General features: G+C 48.3%; 1 protein-coding gene across 10 annotated transcripts in view; it reads right to left on the reverse strand.

Moving 5' to 3' along the window:
- The window catches only part of PITPNM2 (phosphatidylinositol transfer protein membrane associated 2), a 316,237-nt gene that overhangs the window by 31,638 nt on the left and 261,704 nt on the right, over window positions 1-22,895 (reverse strand). For 6 of the 10 annotated variants that reach the window (XM_029571362.1, XM_029571365.1, XM_029571363.1 and 3 more), the window contains 4 exons: window positions 22,509-22,655; window positions 17,625-17,789; window positions 1,947-2,159; window positions 818-966 (listed from right to left, as the gene is read on the reverse strand). In XM_029571362.1, coding sequence (XP_029427222.1) covers window positions 818-966; window positions 1,947-2,159; window positions 17,625-17,789; window positions 22,509-22,655 — 674 coding nt within the window. The remainder of the gene's footprint in view (window positions 1-817; window positions 967-1,946; window positions 2,160-17,624; window positions 17,790-22,508; window positions 22,656-22,895) is intronic. The other 4 variants (XM_029571370.1, XM_029571364.1, XM_029571369.1 and 1 more) reach the window with 2 other exon arrangements.

The following is a 22,895-nucleotide window of genomic DNA, read 5'->3' on the forward strand; positions in this document are numbered from 1 at the left end:
AGCAACAGAAATCTCTCACCCTACGATTCAGAGTGCCTACACAAAACACCTAGAGAAAACACGTTTTGGAATGTCTGATAAATTAAAACTATAATGTGAAAAAGGACGTCAGTACAGATATACAAATTGGAGTACTTCAAACACAATGAACAGAATAAAGCTTGGGTCTCTTTGGTGCAGCAGCTTCCTCCCAGCAGCTCTTTTGAGTTTCAGCGATAATTGGAAGCTGCTCCAGCTTGGACTTTGGTGCCAGGAACCTTCAATTCACAGCTACTCTCTATAAACCAGTCCTTCATAAGAGGCCACAGCCCGTGGCTCCCTGATATACAGGCACCTCTGTGATGGCTGGGATTCACTCCCTCTACCCCCCCAGTATCCCTAAAGCCCCTGCCAGCCCAATAAGTAAGAAAGCAGGTCCAGGAATTAAACCCAAGTCTGCCTAATGGCAATGCACCAAAGTGCCACTAGGCCTTCGGAGTGGCCCCTGGTCAAATAAATTTGATCCAATTAAAAAAAAAACAAAACTGCAGACATTAGACGTCTACATATTGTTCAGTGTTGGGACAACTAACTGCAATCCTGAAGGGCTGCAAATGGATCTGGTTTTCAGGATAGCCTCATTACTCCTGGCAGGTTTACAAACCATAGTCTTGTGCAAATTTAGCCTCCTCATGTATGCATATAGTGAGTTTAATTTGAACATTTTGATTATTTTAAAAGACAGACCCTGTTTGCAGCCGTTGAAGACCACAACTGGCCATCTCCGATTCAGTGGAAGTTGGGGAAGCAGAGAACACTGCAGAAATGATTGCAATACCTGTCTCAAGAGAAAAGAAACCACGTCGGTGGACTCCCAATAGCTTGCATGGAAGAGGTGCGGCAAGGCTACTGTAGGAAAGGCGGTCAGGGCATCAGGGCAGTAGAGAGCATAGTCGATTCTTTTTGTACCCCACCACCTGGCAGCAACTAGAAAAAGAAAATCCTCATTACAAACTAAAAGAATCTTTCTGTGATCACATCCCATGGATTCAAAAACTTAGTTCTTGCTTCTTTCTAATTCAAAGAGAAGAGGGGAATGGCATGTCCATTTTCCTTTGAAACATGCAACATGCAAATTAATGTTAAATCAACTGAAAGAACGCAGCGCACTAGAAAACCCGACCATTTTCCCAGTAATTCCATCTTACTGCATCTTTCACGTTTTGTATTTCAATAAAGCACGTCTACACATTTTCCAGTGTTTATTACAGTCAAAGGAAAGGAAAAGCACGCAAGTTATTCAAAGGAGGGAAAATGTTTTAGTTTGAAGGACTTGTGCTCGCTCTTGAAGCTCAGAGTCTTCCAGCGACTGGCTTGGTGATGAAACGCAAAGAGGATGAAAATTATTGATGCTGATGAATGCTGGAAAGAAGTGAATCATATCTGCAGCCTGCACCACAGCTGGGGCTTCACAGACGTGCTCTCCTCACATGCCATTTCGGTAGGGATTGCTCAAAATGGCTCTTTGGTTGCTCTTCCCACAATTTGCCTGACCACTAGTAAGGTCTGATTGTGCCTGCTGTCACATTGTTATATGCAACTCTGTAATCAGTTGATCTTGCCTTAGTTTTTCCCCCCACACAGCAGGCTGAGTGCAGGCAACCACTATTCAATGATGCTGTAAAGTCCCAGCTGTTCATAGCTCATGCCACTGCCATCATGATTTATAAATCCCAGGAAACTCTCATAACCTCAACGTTAGACCCTCCCAAGAGTTCCTTTCAGACATGTCAGCGTTCGCATTCCTTCAGCCACAGAATAAATGTTAGTGCCCAAAGGACAGCAGAAGAGCACGTGGGTTAAGGTGAAAAACATTTGTGGGACAGAGATCTGGAGACGACAGGCACGTGTTCCTGAGAGAGTCAGTCACTTCATGTTAACACGGGGCGCTCTCCTCTCCTGAATACCTTTCTCGATGTCCACGGCGGAAATCCACGGCCTACTGTCTGATGCCTCATTTGGGACCAGTGCAAATCTTCTTCGATAGTGTTTCTGGGACAGGTCGGGTTTGGGATGCCTACGGTGTTTGCGTGATCTGTTTGTGTGGGCTTTGTTGTAAGGGAGAGCGAGCTGGGACAGGAGGCTTAACTTTTTGCAATGATTAAGATGAGATTTTTTTTCTAAGGAACAAAGCAAACACTTGATTAACAATTACACACACATGCAAAATAATTTTGTCCTCCTAAAACTGACAAGGTGATGAAAAAGGGAACGGATTAAAGTAAAAATCAAATTGTTTTAAGAGATTACTGCTCCAGTCAAAGTACATTTGTGATTTTATCGAAAAAAGAGCATTACAAAATGTAAAGGATAAAGTGCTAATGCCCAAGATATTTCTGGATAGACATTAGAATAATGAACCAGTAGGAAGACAAAGTTCCAAGCAAAAACAAAATAGAAAAAAAAAAAGTCTTACATTCGTAAAGCATGCGGGGGAAAGAGTACCATCATTTGTTGAATTATTTTAAATTTTGTCCAAGTATTTCAAATCAGACTAGTGGCTTTGAACTAAAATGAAAAGGGCCAGAGGCTGCATGCCGACACTATTGACACTCTGCAATTGGCGGGGATGTTACAGGATAGAAGAGAAAGTTACACACTGCCATGCATCTCTGTGAAAATGAGAGATTTGGATTCAGTATATGTAAACCCCCTCCCTCGCTCGCTCCATGACGTCCCAGAATCTCCTCGGCATTATTGCTCTGGGAAAGTGAATTGCTTGCTTCAGGCCGTACGATTCTCCTCCGAGGAGGACATTGAGCTGAAGGCTGGCACCTGAGAGCAGCAGCAGGGAAACCAGCAATCCATTCTAAGCAATATCCCAGAGGGCAATGAAAAGCACATACTATCCGGGAATCCAAGCCTCATCTTTTCACAGAGAGACTTTTAGCACTGCAGACATTTAAAAAATAAAGACAAATATTTAAATGCAAGACAATTTCCTTCAGAAGCTTCCTCCTGGGGCTGATATTAGGAAGCTGCAGGGACCAGGGCAAATCAATAGAAGCAGGGGCCTGAAACACCGAATTTTTAGTGTGGGGATGCAGCTACCAGGGCAGAACGGGGTCCCCACCAAGCTGCAAGGCCCAGGGTGGTCAGCCCTGTTCACCTCCCACGAGCTTCTCCTGGCCTTCGTTTTCATACCTCTGGATTAGAAACTTGCACATTTATTTACTTTAATATACCTTCATGTTCAAACTTGGGAAGGAGAGCAGCAAGAACCCTTCAGATACTTATTTTTGCATAAATACCAAATATGGGAGAGGTTTAAAGGAAAACACACACCATTTTGCAGGGTTCATGTTTTAATTTAAATAAAAAGTATTTTAAAAAAGGTAGAGGTTAATGCATTTATCAGATGCAGCTTTATTAGTTAAATGGTTTTACAGGTGGTGACATTTCCTATTCTGTAACAACCCATAATCTTCCTAAGTGTGGAAAATCCACCTGAGGTGGAACAACGCATTATTTGACTGCACGTTTCCTATACTGATTTGTGCAAGACCCACAGTTGTTCACTAAACAATAGACGTCTCCATGTAAATGTTTAATCATTTATAAGTAATTGCCAGTCTCTGTTCAAAACAGCATAACACTGTAGCTTTTACTCCACCCGGTCTGCCTGTATGTCCCTATCGTGTCACCCCCCCAAGCCCAGTCTGCATCCTCACCAGAAAGCACCAACATTTCACAGTAAAAACAAGTTATATGGACCAAGGACTATTCTGAAGATGCATTTCTGGCAACTAATTAACACTTTTTAATTCAAATAGAACAGGGGACCACAAAGCAAACCTGAAGTTGTTCTTTGTCGCAAGTGATATTTAAGGGTGTCTTTGTTAAATGTTTGCCTTTCAATTTAATTTTATCCAGATATGCTTGCACTATAGATACCTGCAAGATACATGTTATCAAGCCGTAAATGTAATTTACAAACCATCCGCCCTGGACAAAGACCGTTGGTACATTTGAGTTGCAGGCTTTGCTTGGCACCAGTTCCCCAAGCAAACGTTTGCTCTGAAACTAGCCTCAGGGTACAAAGCCCCATGCCATGTGGGTCACTTGCACTCACTTTCTCTGTAGGGAGATTTTTGCAGAGAAACCACACGCCGCGATCGGACTATGCCCATCAACACACAGCCTCTTCTTCCTCCTCCCCCGACATGAACACCGGCCGATTAATACAGGCTAAAATGCTTCCTAGCCCATGGTTTTCCCCAAGGACTTTGAGGCATGGGCTCGCATAAATCCTAAAAGCTTATGTTGAGTTGCTCTTGGATCCTAATATATATTTTTTTGTGCGCTCAGTCCTCTCATTGGATATCTCCCTCCCCACCATTTTTTGGATTTAAGGTCAGGTTATGAAATGTATTTGAAAGAGTTTTCTTTTTCTCTTATTGGAAATAGAGTTGCTTACCTGTAACAGGTGTTCTCCAAGGACAGCAGGATGTTAGCCCTCACATGGGTGACATCATCAGATGGAGCCCTGCATGGAAAACTTGTGTCAAAGTTTCTAGAAACTTTGAATGACACACTGAGCATGCCCAGTGTGCCACTATTCACGCAGGGTCCCTCTTCAGTCTTATACCAGAGTTCGTGAAAATGAAATATTAAACCAAAAGAAACCCAACTCCGTGGGGTGGCGGGTAGGTTCCCAGAGGACTAACATCCTGCTAATCTTGGAGAACACCTGTTAAATGTAAGCAACTCTGCTTTCTTCAAGGATGATAGTCCTCACACATGGGTGAATATGTAGCTACAGGCTGCTCCCAACATATGCAGCCTTTAACAGGTGCAGACGTGCACAACAAATAGAGCTGCCAAAACCTGGGGAGCAAGCCTGCACCCAAAGAAAGGGCCCAAAGTAGGACAAGTTGGATTTTTAAGGCTGAAACAGATTACAGAGGACCGACTGACCGAAATGACTGTCACGTCATCCATCTTTGTCCAGACAATAACGAGAGGCTGCCTTGCATATCTCATGCAGGGGTATCGCACACAAGTGAGCCCCCGAAACAGACACGGCTCGGACAAAATGAGCCTTGATGTGGCCGCTTGTGTGTAAGCAGAAAAAAATACAGTCTGCTAGCCAATGAGATAAGGTCTATGGACACTGCAACCCCCAACCTGTTCTGTCAAAGGAGACAGAGCTGAACAGACTTGTGGTGAGGTGCTGTTCGTTACAGGTCAAGAGCCAGGGCCCTTTTAACAATCCAGATTGTGCGGGGCGCCCTCCCCTTTTAAAAAAGGTAGGCAAGACAATGGATTGGTTGAGATGGAATTCTGCGACCACCTTTGGGAGGAACTTTGGGTGTGTACGTAAGACCACCTTATCATGACAAAATTTTGTATAAGGTGGTTACGACACTAAAGCCTGAAGCTCACTGACCCTGCATGCTGAGGTGACCACTACCAAGAAGGTGATCTTCCAGGATAAGCCCCGCATGAAATGCCCTATAAGTAGATGGGTGGAAATGGAGGCCCCATCCATCCCCTGATATGCCCCAATGGGGCTGAAATAAACCCTCACTGAAGTGGTCTTCAAGCCAGCCTCGGAGAGGTGTAGTAGGTAGGTCCAAAAGCTTTGGTGAGGGATATGAAAACAGGTTCAAACTGTGCCCTTCACACCAAACCGAGAACTTCTTCCTCTTGAGATTGTAAGACCTCCTCGTGGAAGGTTTCCTGGATTCTAACAAATCCCAAGACATGCCATCCAAAAGGCCCAGGGTTTGAACAGTCACCCGGTCAACATCCAAGCCATAAGGGATACGGCTCGGAGGTTGGGGTGGCGCAGTTTGCCCTGGTCCTGCGTGATCAGGTCTGGGGCAGTCCCCAGCCTGATCGGAAAGCGTAAGGCCAGTTCCTGCAGAAGTGGGAATCAAATCTGGATGCAGCCAAAAAGGACTAATCAGGATCATGGTGCCTTGGTCCTGTTGGAATTTTTGAAGTATCCTCGAGATCAGTGGCAGGGGAGGATAAGCATACAGGAGGCCGGTGCCCCAGTGCCATGAAAAGGCATCAGACATGATCTCCTGCCCGCTTGGACCAGGGAGCAGAACTGATCCACTTTCTTGTTCTCCGGGGAGGCAAACAGATTTATGTCCGGGGTCCCCCACAGATGGAAGATGCGGTTCACCACCTCCTGATCCAAGGACCATTTGTGGGGTTGGAAGGCCCGACTCAACGAGTTTGCCAGAATGTTGTCCGTCCCTGAGAGGTACATGGCTCGGAGAAAGATGCCTCTCACGAGGGCCCAGGACCAAATCTGCACTGCCTGTTGGCATAGGAGGTACGATCCTGTCCCCCCTTGGTTGCTCAAATACCACATTGCCACTTGATTGTCCGTTTGAACTAGGACTACTTTGTTGGTTAAGTGGCTCCCGGAATCCCCTTAGGGCGTAACAGATCGCCTGCATCTCCAGGAAGTTTATCTGGAAATGCTGCTCCTGCACGGATCAATGGCCTTGGATACTGAGAAAGGAACTGGATCGCGAGGATATGGACTTCGCTCCGTCCACCGCTACTACTGAACCGGGACGGTGTAGTGGAGGAGACACAGAGGGGGTTGTTGCCAAGATTCCCTTATGCGGAGTCTAAGTCCTGGATGCCGATGTTGACAGTTCCGATGTCTTAGCGCTCAACAGCTTCTCCATTTTGTCCAGGCATGCAAGACAACCCTTGGGGGTATGAAGAATAGGCTGAGCAGACAACCAATAATTCCCAGACACCTCTGCTGTACTTTGGCTTGTCAAGAGGTGAATGAACTTTGAGTGCTTTTCTGAGCATGACTTGCAGAAAAGCTCTGAGACAGATTTGCTGGCAACAACAGGAGAGAGGCCTATTTAATGGCACATTTGCTTCACAATACAGAGAAACTGAGTCCAAGATGCAAGCTGTTGTCTTGCAGATGCATATTTCAACTAACAGAAACTAGTTGAAAAAGAAGATCCTGTGAGGTGACAGTTTTGAATGAATCCTGGTGCTAAGAAGTGGAATTCAAGTCTAGCTTCTATTCAAGACCCAGACTGCGATTTGTTTACACAAACAGAATAACAAAAGAAGAACAGAAGAGAATACATTGCATCAAAGCCAGAGTGATACAGGAACTTGTATGATGGGAGGAGGGTTCAGGAAGGACTAGTATAGAATGATTTTTACAATTGAATGGGGGGTGTCATCACAAGCATTTCCTATACATGATAGATTGTCATGACAACAGCCTAAGGTATCTTTGTAGAAGAAGTCTTTGAGCAGTCACGTCATTCATTCTGGAAACTTCGGGAATGTTGTATTTTTGATTATATAAGTCAGGGCATGTCAGAGATTCACTGAGATGCAAGGTATTACAGATAGAGGGCAGTTATATTGTATCTCCCAGAACACTTGTCTTGGAATTTCTTATAAACAGCTGAATAAATTATATTTTAAAATCTTTTTCTGAATCGAAGTGTTCTGATTTGCCCTGTCCCTGTGTACACAAAATTATGTACAGGTATTTGGGCACAAAGATCACAGGCACGGACATCATGCAATACCCCCATGCACAGGACACAGACTTCGTGGGGGTCTGTGATGGACATGGTCCAGGGGCACTGGGGGCAACGGCAGAAGCCGGATGATGCCATGGAAAAAAAAAAAGAACGTGGCACGCAGTCGATGCCTGGTGGCCACCGGGAAGCGATACAGATGGTAATCGACTGCAAACTACCAAGGAAACTTACAGATACAGAGAAAGAAAACCCCGAAAAACACACGGAGGGACCTGACAGGACTTGTGAAAGAAGAGGAAAAAAAGAAAAGTTGTGTTCCACAGCAAAAACGTGCGAGTTCCACAGCCACAAGGCTTCGGCTTCGCGGAAAAGGAGACTGAAGAGGGACCCCATGTAGACGTGTGGATAGTGGCATGCTGGGCATGCTCAGTGTGCTTGTCAAAGTTCTAGAACCTTTGACAGAAATTTTCCGTGCCTGGCTCCATCTGATGATGTCACTCGTGTGAAGACTACCATCCTGCTTGTCCTTGGAGAATTAATATTGCTAGTCATGATTTGATATGTATTATAAATGTCAGTGTATAAATTTAAAAAATGCTTATCTAGGTAAATCACTCTGAAAATTATCTTCCCAAAATAAATATTTCTCAACATAGTAAAATTTTAGCAACTTGTAAAACAGTGTATCGTACTCTGATCAATTTGATTTAATATCCACATTTTCTACATTTTTTTTAAATTCAAACTACCATATGCATTTTGCTTTATGTGAATAAAGCAAACAGCTGTAGCATTTTTTTATGACCAGTGACAATGTCTGATGCTTCCCACCTATAATATTTTGTCCCCTAAACTGGTACCAGCCCTGCTGAGAGGCTTCAAATTGGCACGTGTGCATGCAAAACACGTGAAACATTACATGGAAGTCATGAAAAAAACTCAAAACACAGCACGCAAGACAAGGCAAGTGTATACAGCAGGTTCTTCTTACAAGATGACACACAAAACCAGACTAATACATTCCTGAGAGAAGGGTTGTACGTGGTGCACTGTTCGAGTCTGTGAGACAGGAAATTTGTTAATGTAATAAAGAGGAGTATTTCTATATGTGGCGTGCACCCGCCATACACACACATTGCAGAGAGACAGACTTTATATTTAGTTTAGTCTGCAGTTTGATGTATTCTTTTAAATTCTTTTATTTCTCGGTCAACGTCATAGGAACACAAGAAGTGGCAGGCTGGATCAAACCAAAAAGGTCCATCGAACCTAGCATCCTGTCTCTGACAGCGCCCAATCCCAAAAATGTAGATCCAATTTCTGGCTGCTCACTTCCTATGAAAAGGGCTGGGTCTCCTGGAGTCGTCTGTTTATAACTACTAATGATTTTTTTTCCCAGAAACTTGTTTTAAACCCCACTATGCTAGATGCCTTGATCACATCCTCAGGCAACAAAGTTCTACAACCTGACTGTGAATTGAGTGAAAAAAAGAGAGAAAAAAACCTCCTCCAATTTGTTTTAATTGTGCTGTTAGTTTCAAAGAGCATCCCCTACTCCTAGTATATTTTGGAAGGTCAAATAATCATTTCCTATTTACCTGTTCCACCCCACTTATGATTTTGTAGACCTCTATCATATTCCCCCCCCCCCCCCCCCCGAGTCTTCTCTGAGTTTAGAAGCCCTGACATGTTTAGCCTTTTTTCATAGGGGAGCTGTTCCAACCCCTTAAACCATCTTGGTTGCCCTCCTCTCTACCTTTTCTACTTCTGCTATATTCTTTTTGAGATGGGGCGACCAGAATTGCACGCAATACTCACAGTGCGGCCAGACCATGGATCCATGCAGAGGCGTTATGATATTCTGTCTTATTCTCCACTCCTTTTCCAAATCATTCCTAGCATTCTGTTTGCCTTTTTGACCATCACCACACACACTGACCTGAGGATTTCATCAATGATGCCAAAATCCATTTCCTGAGTGGCTACTTCTAATTCAGAGCCCAGCTTTTGTATCTAAAATTTGGGGGGATTTTCCCCATATGTGAGTTACTTTGCTGGTGGCACTGGCTCACCCCTTGTCTTGGGGCCTATCCTAAGACTGGCCCTGTGTGTAAAGGAAAATTAGTTTCTTACCTGATAATTTTCGTTCCTGTAGTACCAAGGATCAGTCCAGGACACCTGGGTTGTGACTCCGCACCAGTAGATGGAGACAGACTAAAACTTGTGGGCGGAGCCATATATGCCCCTGTGCCAGTCACAGCCCCTCAGTCTTACGGAATGTCAAAGTAGAACACAACCAGAGAAGTAAACAAAACTAGATACCGCTAAACTAACGGGGAAAGAAACACCCCTTCTGGAAACGGACTCTCCAACCGAGAGAGCGAACAAGCGGAACAGAGCAAATCAAAACACAGAGCGGACTCTCCATTACTTCAGCGCAGCACTGCGGGCGGGATCCTGGACTGATCCTTGGTACTACAGGAACGAAAATTATCAGGTAAGAAACTAATTTTCCTTTCCCTGTACGTACCAGGATCAGTCCAGGACACCTGGGATGTACCAGAGCAACCTACTGAGGGTGGGAAGCAGAGAGTCCCGCTCGGAGTACCCTCTCTCCAAAACCCCCGGAATCGGTAGCCCGGACATCCAACCGGTAATGCCGGATAAAAGTATGCAATGACTTCCAGGTGGCCGCCCTACAAATCTCTTGAGGCGACACCTGAGAAGCTTCCGCCCAAGACGCTGCTTGAGATCGAGTCGAGTGAGCCCGCAGCCCCACGGGAAGAGGTTTTCCCCGCACCAAGTACGCCAAACCAATGGCCTCCTTGAGCCAACGAGCGATCGTTGTGCGGGACGCTGCAGCTCCTTTCTTTGGTCCAGAGAACAGGACAAACAGATGATCTGTGACCCGAAACGGATTAGTGACCTCCAGATATCGGAGAAGGGATCTCCGCACGTCAAGCTTCCGTAACTCCCTCTCTGCTGGAACAGAGGACTCTCCGCACGCAAAAGCGGGCAACTCCACCGATTGATTCACGTGAAACGACGAGACCACTTTCGGAAGAAAGGAAGGAACCGTCCGTAAGGAAACCCCCGAATCGGAGATACGCAAGAAAGGTTCCCTACAGGACAGGGCCTGTAACTCGGAAACACGCCGTGCCGAGGCAATCGCCACCAAGAATGCCGTTTTTAAAGTGAGATCCTTAAGAGTTGCGCGTTTCAAGGGCTCAAACGGCGCCGTGCATAGAGCGGAGAGAACCCAATTGAGGTTCCAAGCCGGACAAGGAAGACGTAACGGGGGGCGAAGGTGCTTAGCACCCCGAAGGAAACGAGCAATATCCGGGTGAAGCGCCAGAGACGTACCATGGACCTTACCTCGCAAACACCCAAGCGCCGCCACTTGGACCCGTAGGGAACTGCACGCCAGACCTTTGGCCAGACCCGCCTGGAGGAACGCCAGAACATCAGAGACGGAAGCCGAGGTGGGGTCCTACCCCACGCTGCACGCACCAGTTCTCAAAGACCACCCAGACACGGACGTAAGCCAAAGACGTCGACTGCTTCCTGGAACGCAGTAGCGTGGCCACCACCGCATCTGAATAACCTTTTCTCTTCAGTCGATTCCTCTCAAAAGCCATGCCGCGAGACAGAAGTGATCCGCATCCTCCAAACAGACGGGACCCTGATGGAGCAGGGCCGCCATTCCCTGGAACCGAAGGGGTGCCGCTACTGCCAGTTGTACGAGGTCTGCGAACCACGGCCGGCGAGGTCACTCCGGTGCCACCAAGATCACGTTGGCCGGATGCAACTCTATGCGCCGTAGAATCTTGCCGATCATCGGCCACGGGGGAAACACAGAGCAGCACATCCGTCGGCCAGGGAAGCACCAACGCATCGACGCCTTCTGCCCCCCGCTCTCGACGTCGACTGTAAAATCGCGGGGCCTTCGCGTTGTGCCACGTGGCCATCAGATCCATGTGGGGCACACCCCACGTTTCGCAAATGAGAAGAAACGCTTCGTCCCCCAGCTCCCACTCTCCGGGATCCAGACGATGACGGCTGAGAGAGTCCGCCTGCACGTTGTCGACTCCCGCAATGTGAGACGCTGCGAGGTTGCTGAGATGTAGCTCCGACCAGGCCATCAAGCGCTGAGCTTCCTCCGCCACCTGGGGGCTCCGTGTCCCCCCCTGACGGTTGATGTATGCCACGGTGGTCGCATTGTCCGACAACACTCGGACTGCCTTTCCCCGCAGCAACGGTAGAAAAGCCTGCAGGGCCAGACGGACCGCTCTGGTCTCTAGGCGATTGATAGACCACTGGGCTTGCGACACTGACCATAGGCCTTGAACTGAGCTCCCTAGGCAGACCGCTCCCCAACCGGAGAGGCTGGCATCCGTGGTCACCACTGTCCAACTGGGTACCAGGAGAGAGACTCCGGCGGACAGATGACTGGGGTCCAGCCACCAACGCAGGCTGGACCTCGCGTGTCCCGCTAGAGGAAGCGGTAAATGGAAGTCCTCCGAGACCGGCTTCCAGCGGGAAAGCAAGGATGACTGTAAGGGTCGCAGATGAGCGAACGCCCAGGGAACCAGCGCCAGCGTGGAAGCCATAGACCCTAGGACCGTAAGGTAGTCGCAGACCCGCGGCTGGCGAAGAGACAACAAGCGGTGCACCTGAGTTTGCAGTTTGCCCCTCCGTTCGAGCGACAGAAACACCTTGCCCTGCTTCGTGTCGAAAAGAGCTCCCAGATATTCCAAGGTCTGCGTGGGTGTCAGATGACTCTTGCTGAAGTTGACCACCCATCCCAGGGACTGCAACAGATGGAGGACCCTGGCCACCGCCATCCGACACTGATCCTCGGACTTCGCCCGAATCAACCAATCGTCCAGGTAAGGATGGACCCAGGAGACCTTCTCGGCGCAGTTGTGCCGCCACCACGACCATCACCTTCGTGAATGTACGAGGGGCCGTTGCGAGCCCAAACGGGAGCGCCCGAAACTGGTAATGCCGTCCCAGAATGCAGAATCTGAGGAAGCGTTGGAACGACGGCTGAATGCCTATGTGAAGATACGCCTCCATGAGGTCCAGGAACTCGCCTGGCCGGACCGCGGCGATGACTGACCGGATCGTCTCCATTTTGAAGCGAGGAACGCGAAGGCATCGGTTCACCCCTTTGAGATCCAGAATTGGTCGGGACGTGCCGTCCTTCTTTGGTACGATGAAGTAAATGGAGTAACGGCCTTTGCCGTGCTGGCTGACCGGAACGGGGGAGATAGCTCCCAAGTCCTCTAGGCGGCGGATGGTGTCTAGCACCGCCGCCTTCTTCTCGGGAGCCTTGCAGGGTGACACAAGGAACTTGTCCACTGGAGTGCGAGCAAAATCTAACGCGTAGCCGTGTCTTATCACGGTGAGGACCCACTGGTCCGACGTTATTCCGGCCCATCTCTCGTAAAACGACAGCAACCGCGCCCCGACGTTGGGAACGGCGTGCTGAGGCTGCGGCGGGAGAAGGGCCGACCCCCTTTCATTGTGAAGATTTGGGCGCCATGATGGCCAGGGCACCCCCTGGTCTACCAAAGCGCCTCCCACGAAAGGACTGCTGGTGAAAAGACTGCTGCTGCTGCCGCCACTGTGGGGTACGGGAGGAGGAAGACCTGTACGATTGCCCCGACGACCTTTGAGGGCGCGACTTCCTGGGCCCACGAAAGCGGGACCTGGCTGCAAAGGAAGACCGCGACCTGGATCTATCTTCGGGCAACCTGAAAGCCCTATTTTCCCCCAGGGAAGCCATTAAATCATCTAATTCCTTGCCAAACAGTAACTTACCCTTGAATGGCAGCGCCCCGAGGTGAGCCTTAGAAGAGCCATCCGCCGCCCAGTTGCGGAGCCACAGGAGGCGGCGCGCCGAGACAGCCGCCACCAGGGATCTAGACGAAGTGCGCAGCAGATCGTGGAGTGCATCTGCGCCATATGCTATTGCCGCTTCCAACTTATCCGCTTGCGCTGCCTCGTCTGCCGAAAGATCCGCATTGGCTTGGAGGACCTGAGCCCAGCGCAAGCTAGCTCTCAAAGCGAAATTCATACACATGGCGGCCCGAATTCCTAGCGCTGAAACCTCAAAAATCTTCTTGAGCTGTACTTCCAGCTTCCTGTCCTGAAGGTCCCGAAGGGCTGTCGCTCCCGTAACTGGAATAGTAGATCTCTTCGTTACCGCCGAAACCGCTGAATCCACCTTGGGGAGCTTGAGAAGGTCCAGCGCATCCTCCGGGAACGGGTAAAGCTTGTCCATGGCCTTGCTGACCTTCAAACCTAACTCCGGAGTGTCCCATTCCCGGAACATGATGTCCGTTGAAGAAAAATGGAACGGAAAAGCAACTGCCGGACCCGTGAGGCCTAACAGGACCGGATCCATGTTCGCTTCCTGACGAACCACCGCCGGAGGGGGGTCTATTCCCAGTTCCTGGAGAATGGCTGGAATTAGAGGTGGCAATTCTTCCCTACGGAATAGCCGGACCACCTTGGGATCGTCGCCCTCCGCTGCCTGTAACGCCTTTCCTGCTGCAGCTGGAGCGGATCCGTCCCCTGCCACGTCATCGGCCCCTTTTTGTGGCTCTTCAGAGGCATCAGTGTCCGCCCCCGTGGAGGAATCCGGGTCCGCCTCCTGTGGGACGCCACGCGGAGGACGTTTCCCCCTGGAAGCACTCGGGGGCCCACTGTTGGACTTCTTCGGCGGTGGAGCCCTGCGGGACTCCCTCCGGCCGCGCTTGCCCTTACTTTTCCTACATTTCAGGACTTTGCGCAGCAAAAGCGCAAAGTCCTCCGAAAACGAGCTGGAATCCGAATCAGCCTCAGCTGGGCTCCCCGGGGACCCCGGGTCCCCCGAGGGACTCCCCCCTGCCGGGCCCCGCTGAGGAGACAGCGCAGGAGGCAAGGCCGCAGGCCCTGCCGCTTCCCGCGCCATTTCGCGGCCCGTGGCTAAAATGGCCGCCACTCCCGCGCTGAGCGGGAACAAATCCTGGGGCTTCTCCAACGCTCCCCCCCCGCTCGGCGGCGGTCGCGCGGGCCGCACACGAGCCCCCCGAGACGCCCCGGACGACCCTTCATCGCCCGGGATGCAGGAAGCGCATAGACCGTCGCGAGAGAGACGCGCGCGCGCGCCGAGCCACAGGCTCGGCAAGCGGAGCCACGAGGCATGCCGGCGAAACGGCGCGAAGAGGGCCGCAACAGAAAATCAAAAATTAATAAAAGTAATAAAAATCGCGCGAACGGCCTCCCCCTGTCAGCGGCGCCCCCCCCCCGAGAGCGGCGACGCAAGGAACAGAGAGCCGAACAAAAACAGACAAAAGAACTTTTTTTTTTTTTTTTTTTTTACAAAAACAAGGCCTGTCGCTGTCCGCGGTCCTGGAGCCCTAGTCCAGCAGGGGTGAGTGAACCGGGCTCCCCGGTGTCACCCCTGACGCTGCTACTTAGCAAAGCCGGGTCCTCGACCCTAGCAGTGGCCTCAACCGGGGGGGGGGGGGGGGGGTAGTCCCCTCAGGACCTCTCAACCCCCCTGGGAGGCAGGGCAGACGGACGTCAGTGACAATTTGGCAAAAAAATTCCAATTAAAAGAACCGAAAGCCTAACCTGGCCTAACCCAAAAGAAAAGAAAACCAACCCTGACGGAGTACCAGAATCAGGGCAGGGAGGAGCTGTGACCAGACCTGCACCATCTACTGGAAACAGAGTAAGACTGAGGGGCTGTGACTGGCACAGGGGCATATATGGCTCCGCCCACAAGTTTTAGTCTGTCTCCATCTACTGGTGCGGAGTCACAACCCAGGTGTCCTGGACTGATCCTGGTACGTACAGGGAACCTGATTTTGTGCTTAGCTGAGGGGCTCCGAGGGCTGTGCCTACGTACATACTTTAAAAAAAATAAATTAAATTTTAGAACGCGCACGTGCCCTAGTTATGTCCCCCAAAGAGGAGGTATCCATTTAGGTCAGTGAATCTCTGTACATACCTGGCCACTTCCTGGAGAACTTTGAAAATGGACTTAGCTGTGTAAATTTACTCTGAAAGTCTGTGCACATACACCACGTGCATGCAGACTTTACCTATAAGGGAAGTTATGAAGTTAGAATCCCTGTGCTTCACCAATATCTCATCATCCAAAACCTCAAAGGACTACCTCTCGGGGAATTCCAAAACAAATATTCTTCGGGTGAAACTAAATTTGCACAAGGTTTCAGAAAATCCGTGCCCCTATGCTAACCGTACACATTTTGCCTAACAGTAACAGAGCAGAGGGTGACCCTGCCTCTTCCAGCCACCCCAAGGGTAAGGTGAGACTGGTCATTACTGAGCCATGGCTCGCTCACACTCTCTTTTCTGTAGGAGCTGGGTGCTCAGCAAGCAGGTCCAGCCCTTAAGGAACCTGCAGCAAGGTGCAGGACCTCTCTAGATGAAGCACACCTTTGGTAATTTCATTGTGCAAGTAGTTTAGCATAACTGATGTAAGGGTTACCTCTCAGCTCAACAGAGCTATGCCATAGCCCTATGCACCCTTCTTGCAATTAACCCTTCATTTAAAAATCTTATGTTTCTTCTCCCTAACTTTGGCACTTATATGTCCACTTATCCCTCAGTCTGCTTCCATCCATTATGGAGCCAAATTGAGCAGTGTATCCTCCCTGAACACTCACATTATAATCTTTGCAAGGGTTACAAGACAGGAAAACAGAACAATTTTTTAAGTTATGTTATTTGGCCTTCTTGGGCATAACAACAGGGCCACAGCTAGGGAAGCTTTGCTAAAGTGCTATTTCAGTAGCAGGCTCTGTTCACAAAAATTAAATCCATACCATACAAGCATTTTAGACACTTGCACAAGATTATCTGGATTGTAGATTTGTGCATGAGGGGAATACACTGCATTAATACCCTCATGAGAAAGGTTACATTATCTCTCTTCCTCACTACTGAAAAAGTTCACCCTAAATTTAATGTAGTTCTACAGTCTCCTAATTCCATTGACATCTATTACAAGCCTCTCCTTTGCTGAATCTTATTGCAGTATATCATGCGATATTCTACAATACAAGCTAAAGATCAGCCTTTGAATGAGGAAATATTTTCAGGACTTTTTAGCACACAGTAATATGGAAGCACATGACAATAAGGCAACAGGCCAGTGATGGTTCAGGGGATTAGAGATTGAACTTAGTTGACTGACTTCTGAGGACCCAAGTGAAAAGCTGGAGGATTCTCATGCCAAAGCAGATTTTCCATCAAACCAATGGAGTGCTATCGGCAGGGGAGTACAGGTCAACTCAATTCTGAACAAGTCATCGGCCTCGAGCAAGCCGACAAGGGCTCAGCAAGGTTTCTTTGGCAGGCAGAAGGAATATAAGTTTAATTGATTGGGCAGTCTACCATTTTCAATTTGTTTCTTCTCCTAGTTCACTAGGTTTTAGGCCAAAGAAAGTTCAGACCTGTCACCTAACTCCAAAACATCAGATCATCTTGCTTCTGATATGCGTTCTCCAGCTCCTATCAGATCCTCGCCTTTCCAGTCTGCATTCATGTACTTAAGTAGCATGCTGAAAAGGAAACCGTACTGAACACACAATGCCCCCAGTGACTTGGAGATAGCTGGAAGGGTTGCATTTCCAGCAGAGAGACACATGCACATCCTGCAGTTCACAGCCTTCTGGGAGAAACCATTCTTATGGAGGTGCCGTAGAGTACAACATTTAAAAAAAAAAAAAAAAAAAAGGGAATATCCATGTTGAAAGACTAAGGTCAAATAAAACCAACAATCATTAAACAATAAACAATGAGAAATGGTTTGCACAGATGCGGTCCTGTAGATCAGTGGTCCCCACCCCTGTCCTGGGGGCCCACCAGCTAGTCGGGCTTTCAGGATATCCACAATGAATATGCATGAGAGAATATTTGCATGCACTGCCGCCATAGCACGCACATTTTCTCTCATGCATATTTATTGTGGATATCCTGAACACCCGACTAGCCGGTGGGCCCCCAGGAGAGGGTTGGGGACCACTGCTGTAGATGACATGGATGGCAAGAGGACGTCCGAGGGGCACTTACTGTTGGCTATGTTGGAAGCTGTGTAACTGTCCGCCATTCCCGAGACCTGGCTGGCAATGCTGATCTCGCTTGCCCTCCGGGACCCCCTGAAGTTGGGGGCGGCTACAGGGGAAGAGGATGACGATTTTTCCACGAAGACCGTACCATGAGACTGAACAACATCCACTACAAAGACAAAACAACAGGAAGCAAGAAGGAGAACCAAAAAAAAAAAAAAAAAAAAAATTAGACCAACTTTAAAACCAGGACAAAAAAATAAAGGCTGAAAAAGGCGGCAGCAAACTAATGGGAGCAGGAAAGCCAACCCCCGAATGCAAGTTTTTCAAAATTCATTTGAAGAGCTACATTTCACCTGCATTCAAAATGAAAACAAAGGGAGATTGAGCAAATCAAATTCAACACAGATTATTTTCCTCTCTCTTTATGACAGTGGGAAAATGAACAACAAAGTCATGATGGAAAACACACATATATTACACATATATGTATATTTTTACACACACACACACACTGTATATACATATATGCACACAGCAAAATGGCAGAGAAAGGCTACAACATGCTCTTACCAACCTCCAGAAACAGAAGCCAACGTGCCAAAATGCCCATGTACTGACCTGCATCTCTCATCCGATCAGTTTACCAGTTACAAATCCCCCCCTCCCTGTTTTCACCGATTAAATCTTGATGAATTTTTAGCAAGCGGTAAAAATCCAAGATGATTCTCCCAAGAGCTGGCAGCCGGTAAGGCCTCTCCCTTCTCCCCTCGTCAACCACAGGCAGAGGAAGGAAGTCGGGCTAGATGGATCTTCCGTCTGACCCACGCTGCCAGGTTTTATTGCGCTGATGCCGGTTTCTGGGAGATTTCAGTCTGAGCGACTTTAACCAGTGGGTTGCAATCCAGCCCCCTAACTTAAATATTCAAACATGCACTGCAAAGTAACGAGAATTTTAGTAAACAGAAAGCAGAGATGCTTACCTGCAAACAGGTGTTCTCCTAGGACAGCAGGATGTTAGTCCTCACAGACGGGTGACATCATCAGATGGAGCCCGGCACAGAAAACCTTTGTCAAAGTTTCTAGAACCTGACTGGCACACTGAGCATGCCCAGCCTGCCACTATCCCAGCGTCCACGCGGGGTCCCTCGTCAGTCCCATAACATAGAATTTATGAAAAAATAAACGTAGGAGAAACCCAACTCTGTAGGGTGGCAGGAGGGTTTTTGTGAGGACTACTATCCAGCTGTCTAGAACACCTGTTACAGGTAAACAACTCTGCTTTCTCCTAGGACAAGCAGGATGGTAGTCCTCGCAAATGGGTGAACATGCGCTACAGGCTGCTCCCGAACTTTATTAAACCCACAGGCACCTACACTAGTGCCACTGGGCACAACTCTGGTGCTGTGGAGAACAGAGGGAGACAGCATGAACCCGAACAACGGGCCCTAGGCAGGAAGAGTTGGGTTCTACAGCTGAAAGAGTCCGAAGGACAGACTGGCAGAAGCTGCTGTCATGTTGGTCATCCCTGTCCAAACAGTAATGGGCGGCAAACTTGAGGAGAGAACTCCACATCGCAGCCTTGCAGATCTCGGCCACGGGGACCACTCTCAAGTGGGCTACCGAAGCCACCATGGCTCTAACGGAGTGAGCCTTGATGTGGCCTCCAAGATGAAGCCCACCTGCGCATACCAGAAGGAAATACTGTCAAGCTGGCTGGCAGATTTGAGTTTGCTTGGTAACTGAAACTCCCAATCTATTCTTTCGAAAGAGATGAAGAGCTGCGAGGACTGCCTGTGGCCTGCTGTTCGCTCGAGGTAGAAATCTAAGGCCCTCTTGCAATCCAAGCTGTGCAGAGCCCGTTTACCCTGATGCAAAAGAGGCCTGGGGGGAAAAAAAAAAAAGAGCGACACTGCCAGGAATTGACTGCAAAGAACTGGAAAAACTTACTATGCAGCCCTACAGAGGCAGCGGACGGGGGGAAAGAAGGACCCAGCTCAGACAAGTCGAAAAAACGACCAGGAAAAAAAACAAACTCTGAAGCAAGCAGCTCCACAACTGCATGGTGAAAGATGTGCAGAAAAGAGTCTGAAGAGGGATAGTGGCAGGCTGGGCATGCTCAGTGTGCCAGTCAAAGTTCTAGAAACTTTGACAGAGGTTTTCCGTGCCCGGCTCCATCTGATGATGTCACCCATGTGTGAGGACTACCATCCTGCTGTCCTAGGAGAAATGAAATGTTGATTATAAAATCATGCTCACATCTTATGATTATTTTAGATGCCAGGGAGAAAGGGTTTTGACCATCTGCTTAAAATAAAAAAAACTTTTTTTTAAATGGTCCAGAGTGCATGAGAAGGTCTGGAGATCCAGTACTTCTGGAAAAGGCGGCTTATCTTATTTTTAGCTACTGTTTGATTTCTCTTGCAAATAAAAGGAGCAAGGTTCCAGCTGTTATTTTTGCACCAAGTTAGAAAAACCATTTCTGGTTAAAAACACCAGCTGCATACACCAAAGCCATTGGAGCTCAGAACCAGCTGCCTGGATCCCCAGGAAGAGGAAGACGTCAGCACTGGAAAAGCAAAAAAAGGTTGGCACAGAGCAGAGCTGTGGCATTCCACATCCTTTACAGGTTTTCTAAAATTTTGCCCACTGAACTAGTTTTGGAGGGGCAACTGAGCAGCTCCATCACTGGCCAGAACGTGAAGATCCAGGTCCATCTTGCAACAGTGTGACTATTTCCCTTTGGCCATAGGTATGGCAGCTACTTTGCAAGCTGGGCCTTGTGTGTCACATGAGCCGATTTTCCTCTGTGCCCAAAAACTTGACAAAAATGGACACTCAATTGGAGGCATATTCCCATCAACATGGTGAAATGTGCTAATATGTAAACAAATTCCTTTTGCTGTTCAGCAACTCTCTGCCATGTATGGTAAGGAAGCACTGCTACCATCAAGTCTTGCACACATACAAACGCACCCAGAGTGCTGTATGGTCACGCACACATCAGAAAACTGCATGCGTGTGGAGAGATGGGAAGGAGGGCATGGTGGGGGTTTTTTTTGCTACCAACGTGTGTATAGGTCAAAATATACAAACTTTTGTGTGGATCCTACAAGGTGTAATGCAGTTTTACCATGAGACCGGTAATAACTACGTGCTAGGGCGTTTTAAAACAGGCCAGGATCTTTCACCCGAAAGCCATCAATGTTCGTCGTTCAGAGTTTGCAGAGTGGGCAGGGACTGTTGGGTGCCTGTGGTTCAGGATCCCATTAAGGAGAGATGCTGCAAGGCAGAGAATTACGCTGACGACCGATGAGAAAATGTACTCTGTGAGAACCTGACATTTTCTGCCTCTGCAGTAATTTCACATTAAAAAAAAAAAAAGAAAAAATTCTGACTCATGGGCAACGGTTGGTGTATTTTTAGATTCTAACTTGTTACCACAACGGGCTGCTTATAAAAAAAGAAAAAAAAAAAAAAAGATTACCTTAAAAGCGAAAAAGGTCAAAGCTGATCAGGATTACAGATGGTACTTAGTATTCAGGAACCGGTGTGTGCCTAGCATATTAATTTCTGCAGCGGCTCCGCTTACAGGAGAGGCAAGAATAAACCAGGACGGAAGAACCATGTGAGCTGAAGCTAGGACTGCTGCGCGTGTTAATACGGAGAAAACCGTTTCGGATAGACAAAATCTGTTTCTCCTCTTGCAAGAAACAGACTTGGGGGGGGGGGGGGGGCGGGAAGGGGGGAGGAGCTTCTCCATTTTAGCCTGGTCTGAAAATTACTTGACTGCCCAGATGTGCCCAGCTGCTTCCTCTCGCTTACTGCAGCCAGCGCAGGCAGGTTTGAAGTTATCCCACGCTGCTGTGTACCTGAAAAAACTCTCTCCTCTCATGTTCTGGGCTGCCAAAACTAGAAATTCAACCATCCAACCCGAAAACATCTCCTTGTCTAGTATTTTATCACCTTCATTATTTTTTTTTTTTTTAAGTAAGATTTCATTTACACTTTTCCAGCGTAAAACTCATTGCCAGAGAATGTGCACCAGGATCCCCGACAGATCTGCAATGCTAGCAGGTGAAAGTGACTCCTTCAGTCCCATATCTCCGTAGAGGCAGGCAATTAAAAAATATATACATTTGAAGGGTAGACCTGAAAACAAATACTGTACCCCTTTCATCATTATGCTTCAAACTGGAATTAACTTGTCCCATTGTCTTGCAACACACAAGAAAAACCTTTAACAGGAGCCTCTGCATGTGACAAATGCCCTGACAAAAAACTCACACATCCCTTGCTCTAGTGCCGTAAGAGCCCCAAACACAAGTGTGCTTTTGCATGGTTATACCTCCATGGAAGCTCTGTACATTTCCCACTTACAGAATATTACTCAGCAGTGCAAGAGCTGGATAGAAGAGGAGCTTTGCGCTAGCGAGAACATGCATCGCTATGAACGGGGGGGGGGGTGCCTCTCTCTCCAGTGCTGAAGCCAATCTACGCAGACGGTACAAGCAGCAGCTCTCCATCCATGCAGGGCCCCCCAAACATGCACATCATCTCACCAACATTTCATGGTGGGGGGGGGGGGGGGAGGGGGCGAGCCAAACGTCAGGGGTAATTCTAAAGAGCCCCACAGCAATTGTAACAGCTACGGATACAAAGGGCAAGCTAGCCCCAGTGCTGTAAGCCCCAGACTTCTCAGACAGAGCGCAGAAGCTGTGTTACCGCACGCTGGCGATGTTTAGTCCCCAGCAAAAGGTCCAGCTGTAGGGCGGACGCATGCACTTCTGTGTCCATGCAAGCTCTGCCACTTTCATTCAGGTCTCTAACGCATGCATTTCACAAAAAAAATAAAACGAGACAATAGAAGAATAGGAAGAATACACACACTCAACAAAGATGGTGTTTTTAGCAGAAACATCTTGCCAGTTGACAGGAACAGGGATACTGGTTTCCATGACGCTGTCCTGGCGCTGGAGAGCAACCAGGGGGCTGCTTTCCATGAGGAGGATGGGATTGCTCTGGACTGTCTCGACTGGAAGCAGGTGAGGAAAGAAAAGGAAAAAAAAAAAAAAGGACAAGAACAACAGACATGTAGCCACGAAGTGTAACAAACAAAAACGACCAACTAGACAGTGCAGCCCCCGAGAAGAAAGCCATGACCCCTCCCTGCACCCTGCAACATTCGCCCCAGGCCAGGTCAGTGTTTTACATTAAAGCCAGTAATTTGGAAATTCTTTAAAAGCAGCTCCCCTGAAACTTTCCCTACCCCCCT

Source organism: Rhinatrema bivittatum, chromosome 11, assembly GCF_901001135.1.
Source record: "Rhinatrema bivittatum chromosome 11, aRhiBiv1.1, whole genome shotgun sequence".
Lineage (NCBI taxonomy): Eukaryota > Metazoa > Chordata > Amphibia > Gymnophiona > Rhinatrematidae > Rhinatrema > Rhinatrema bivittatum.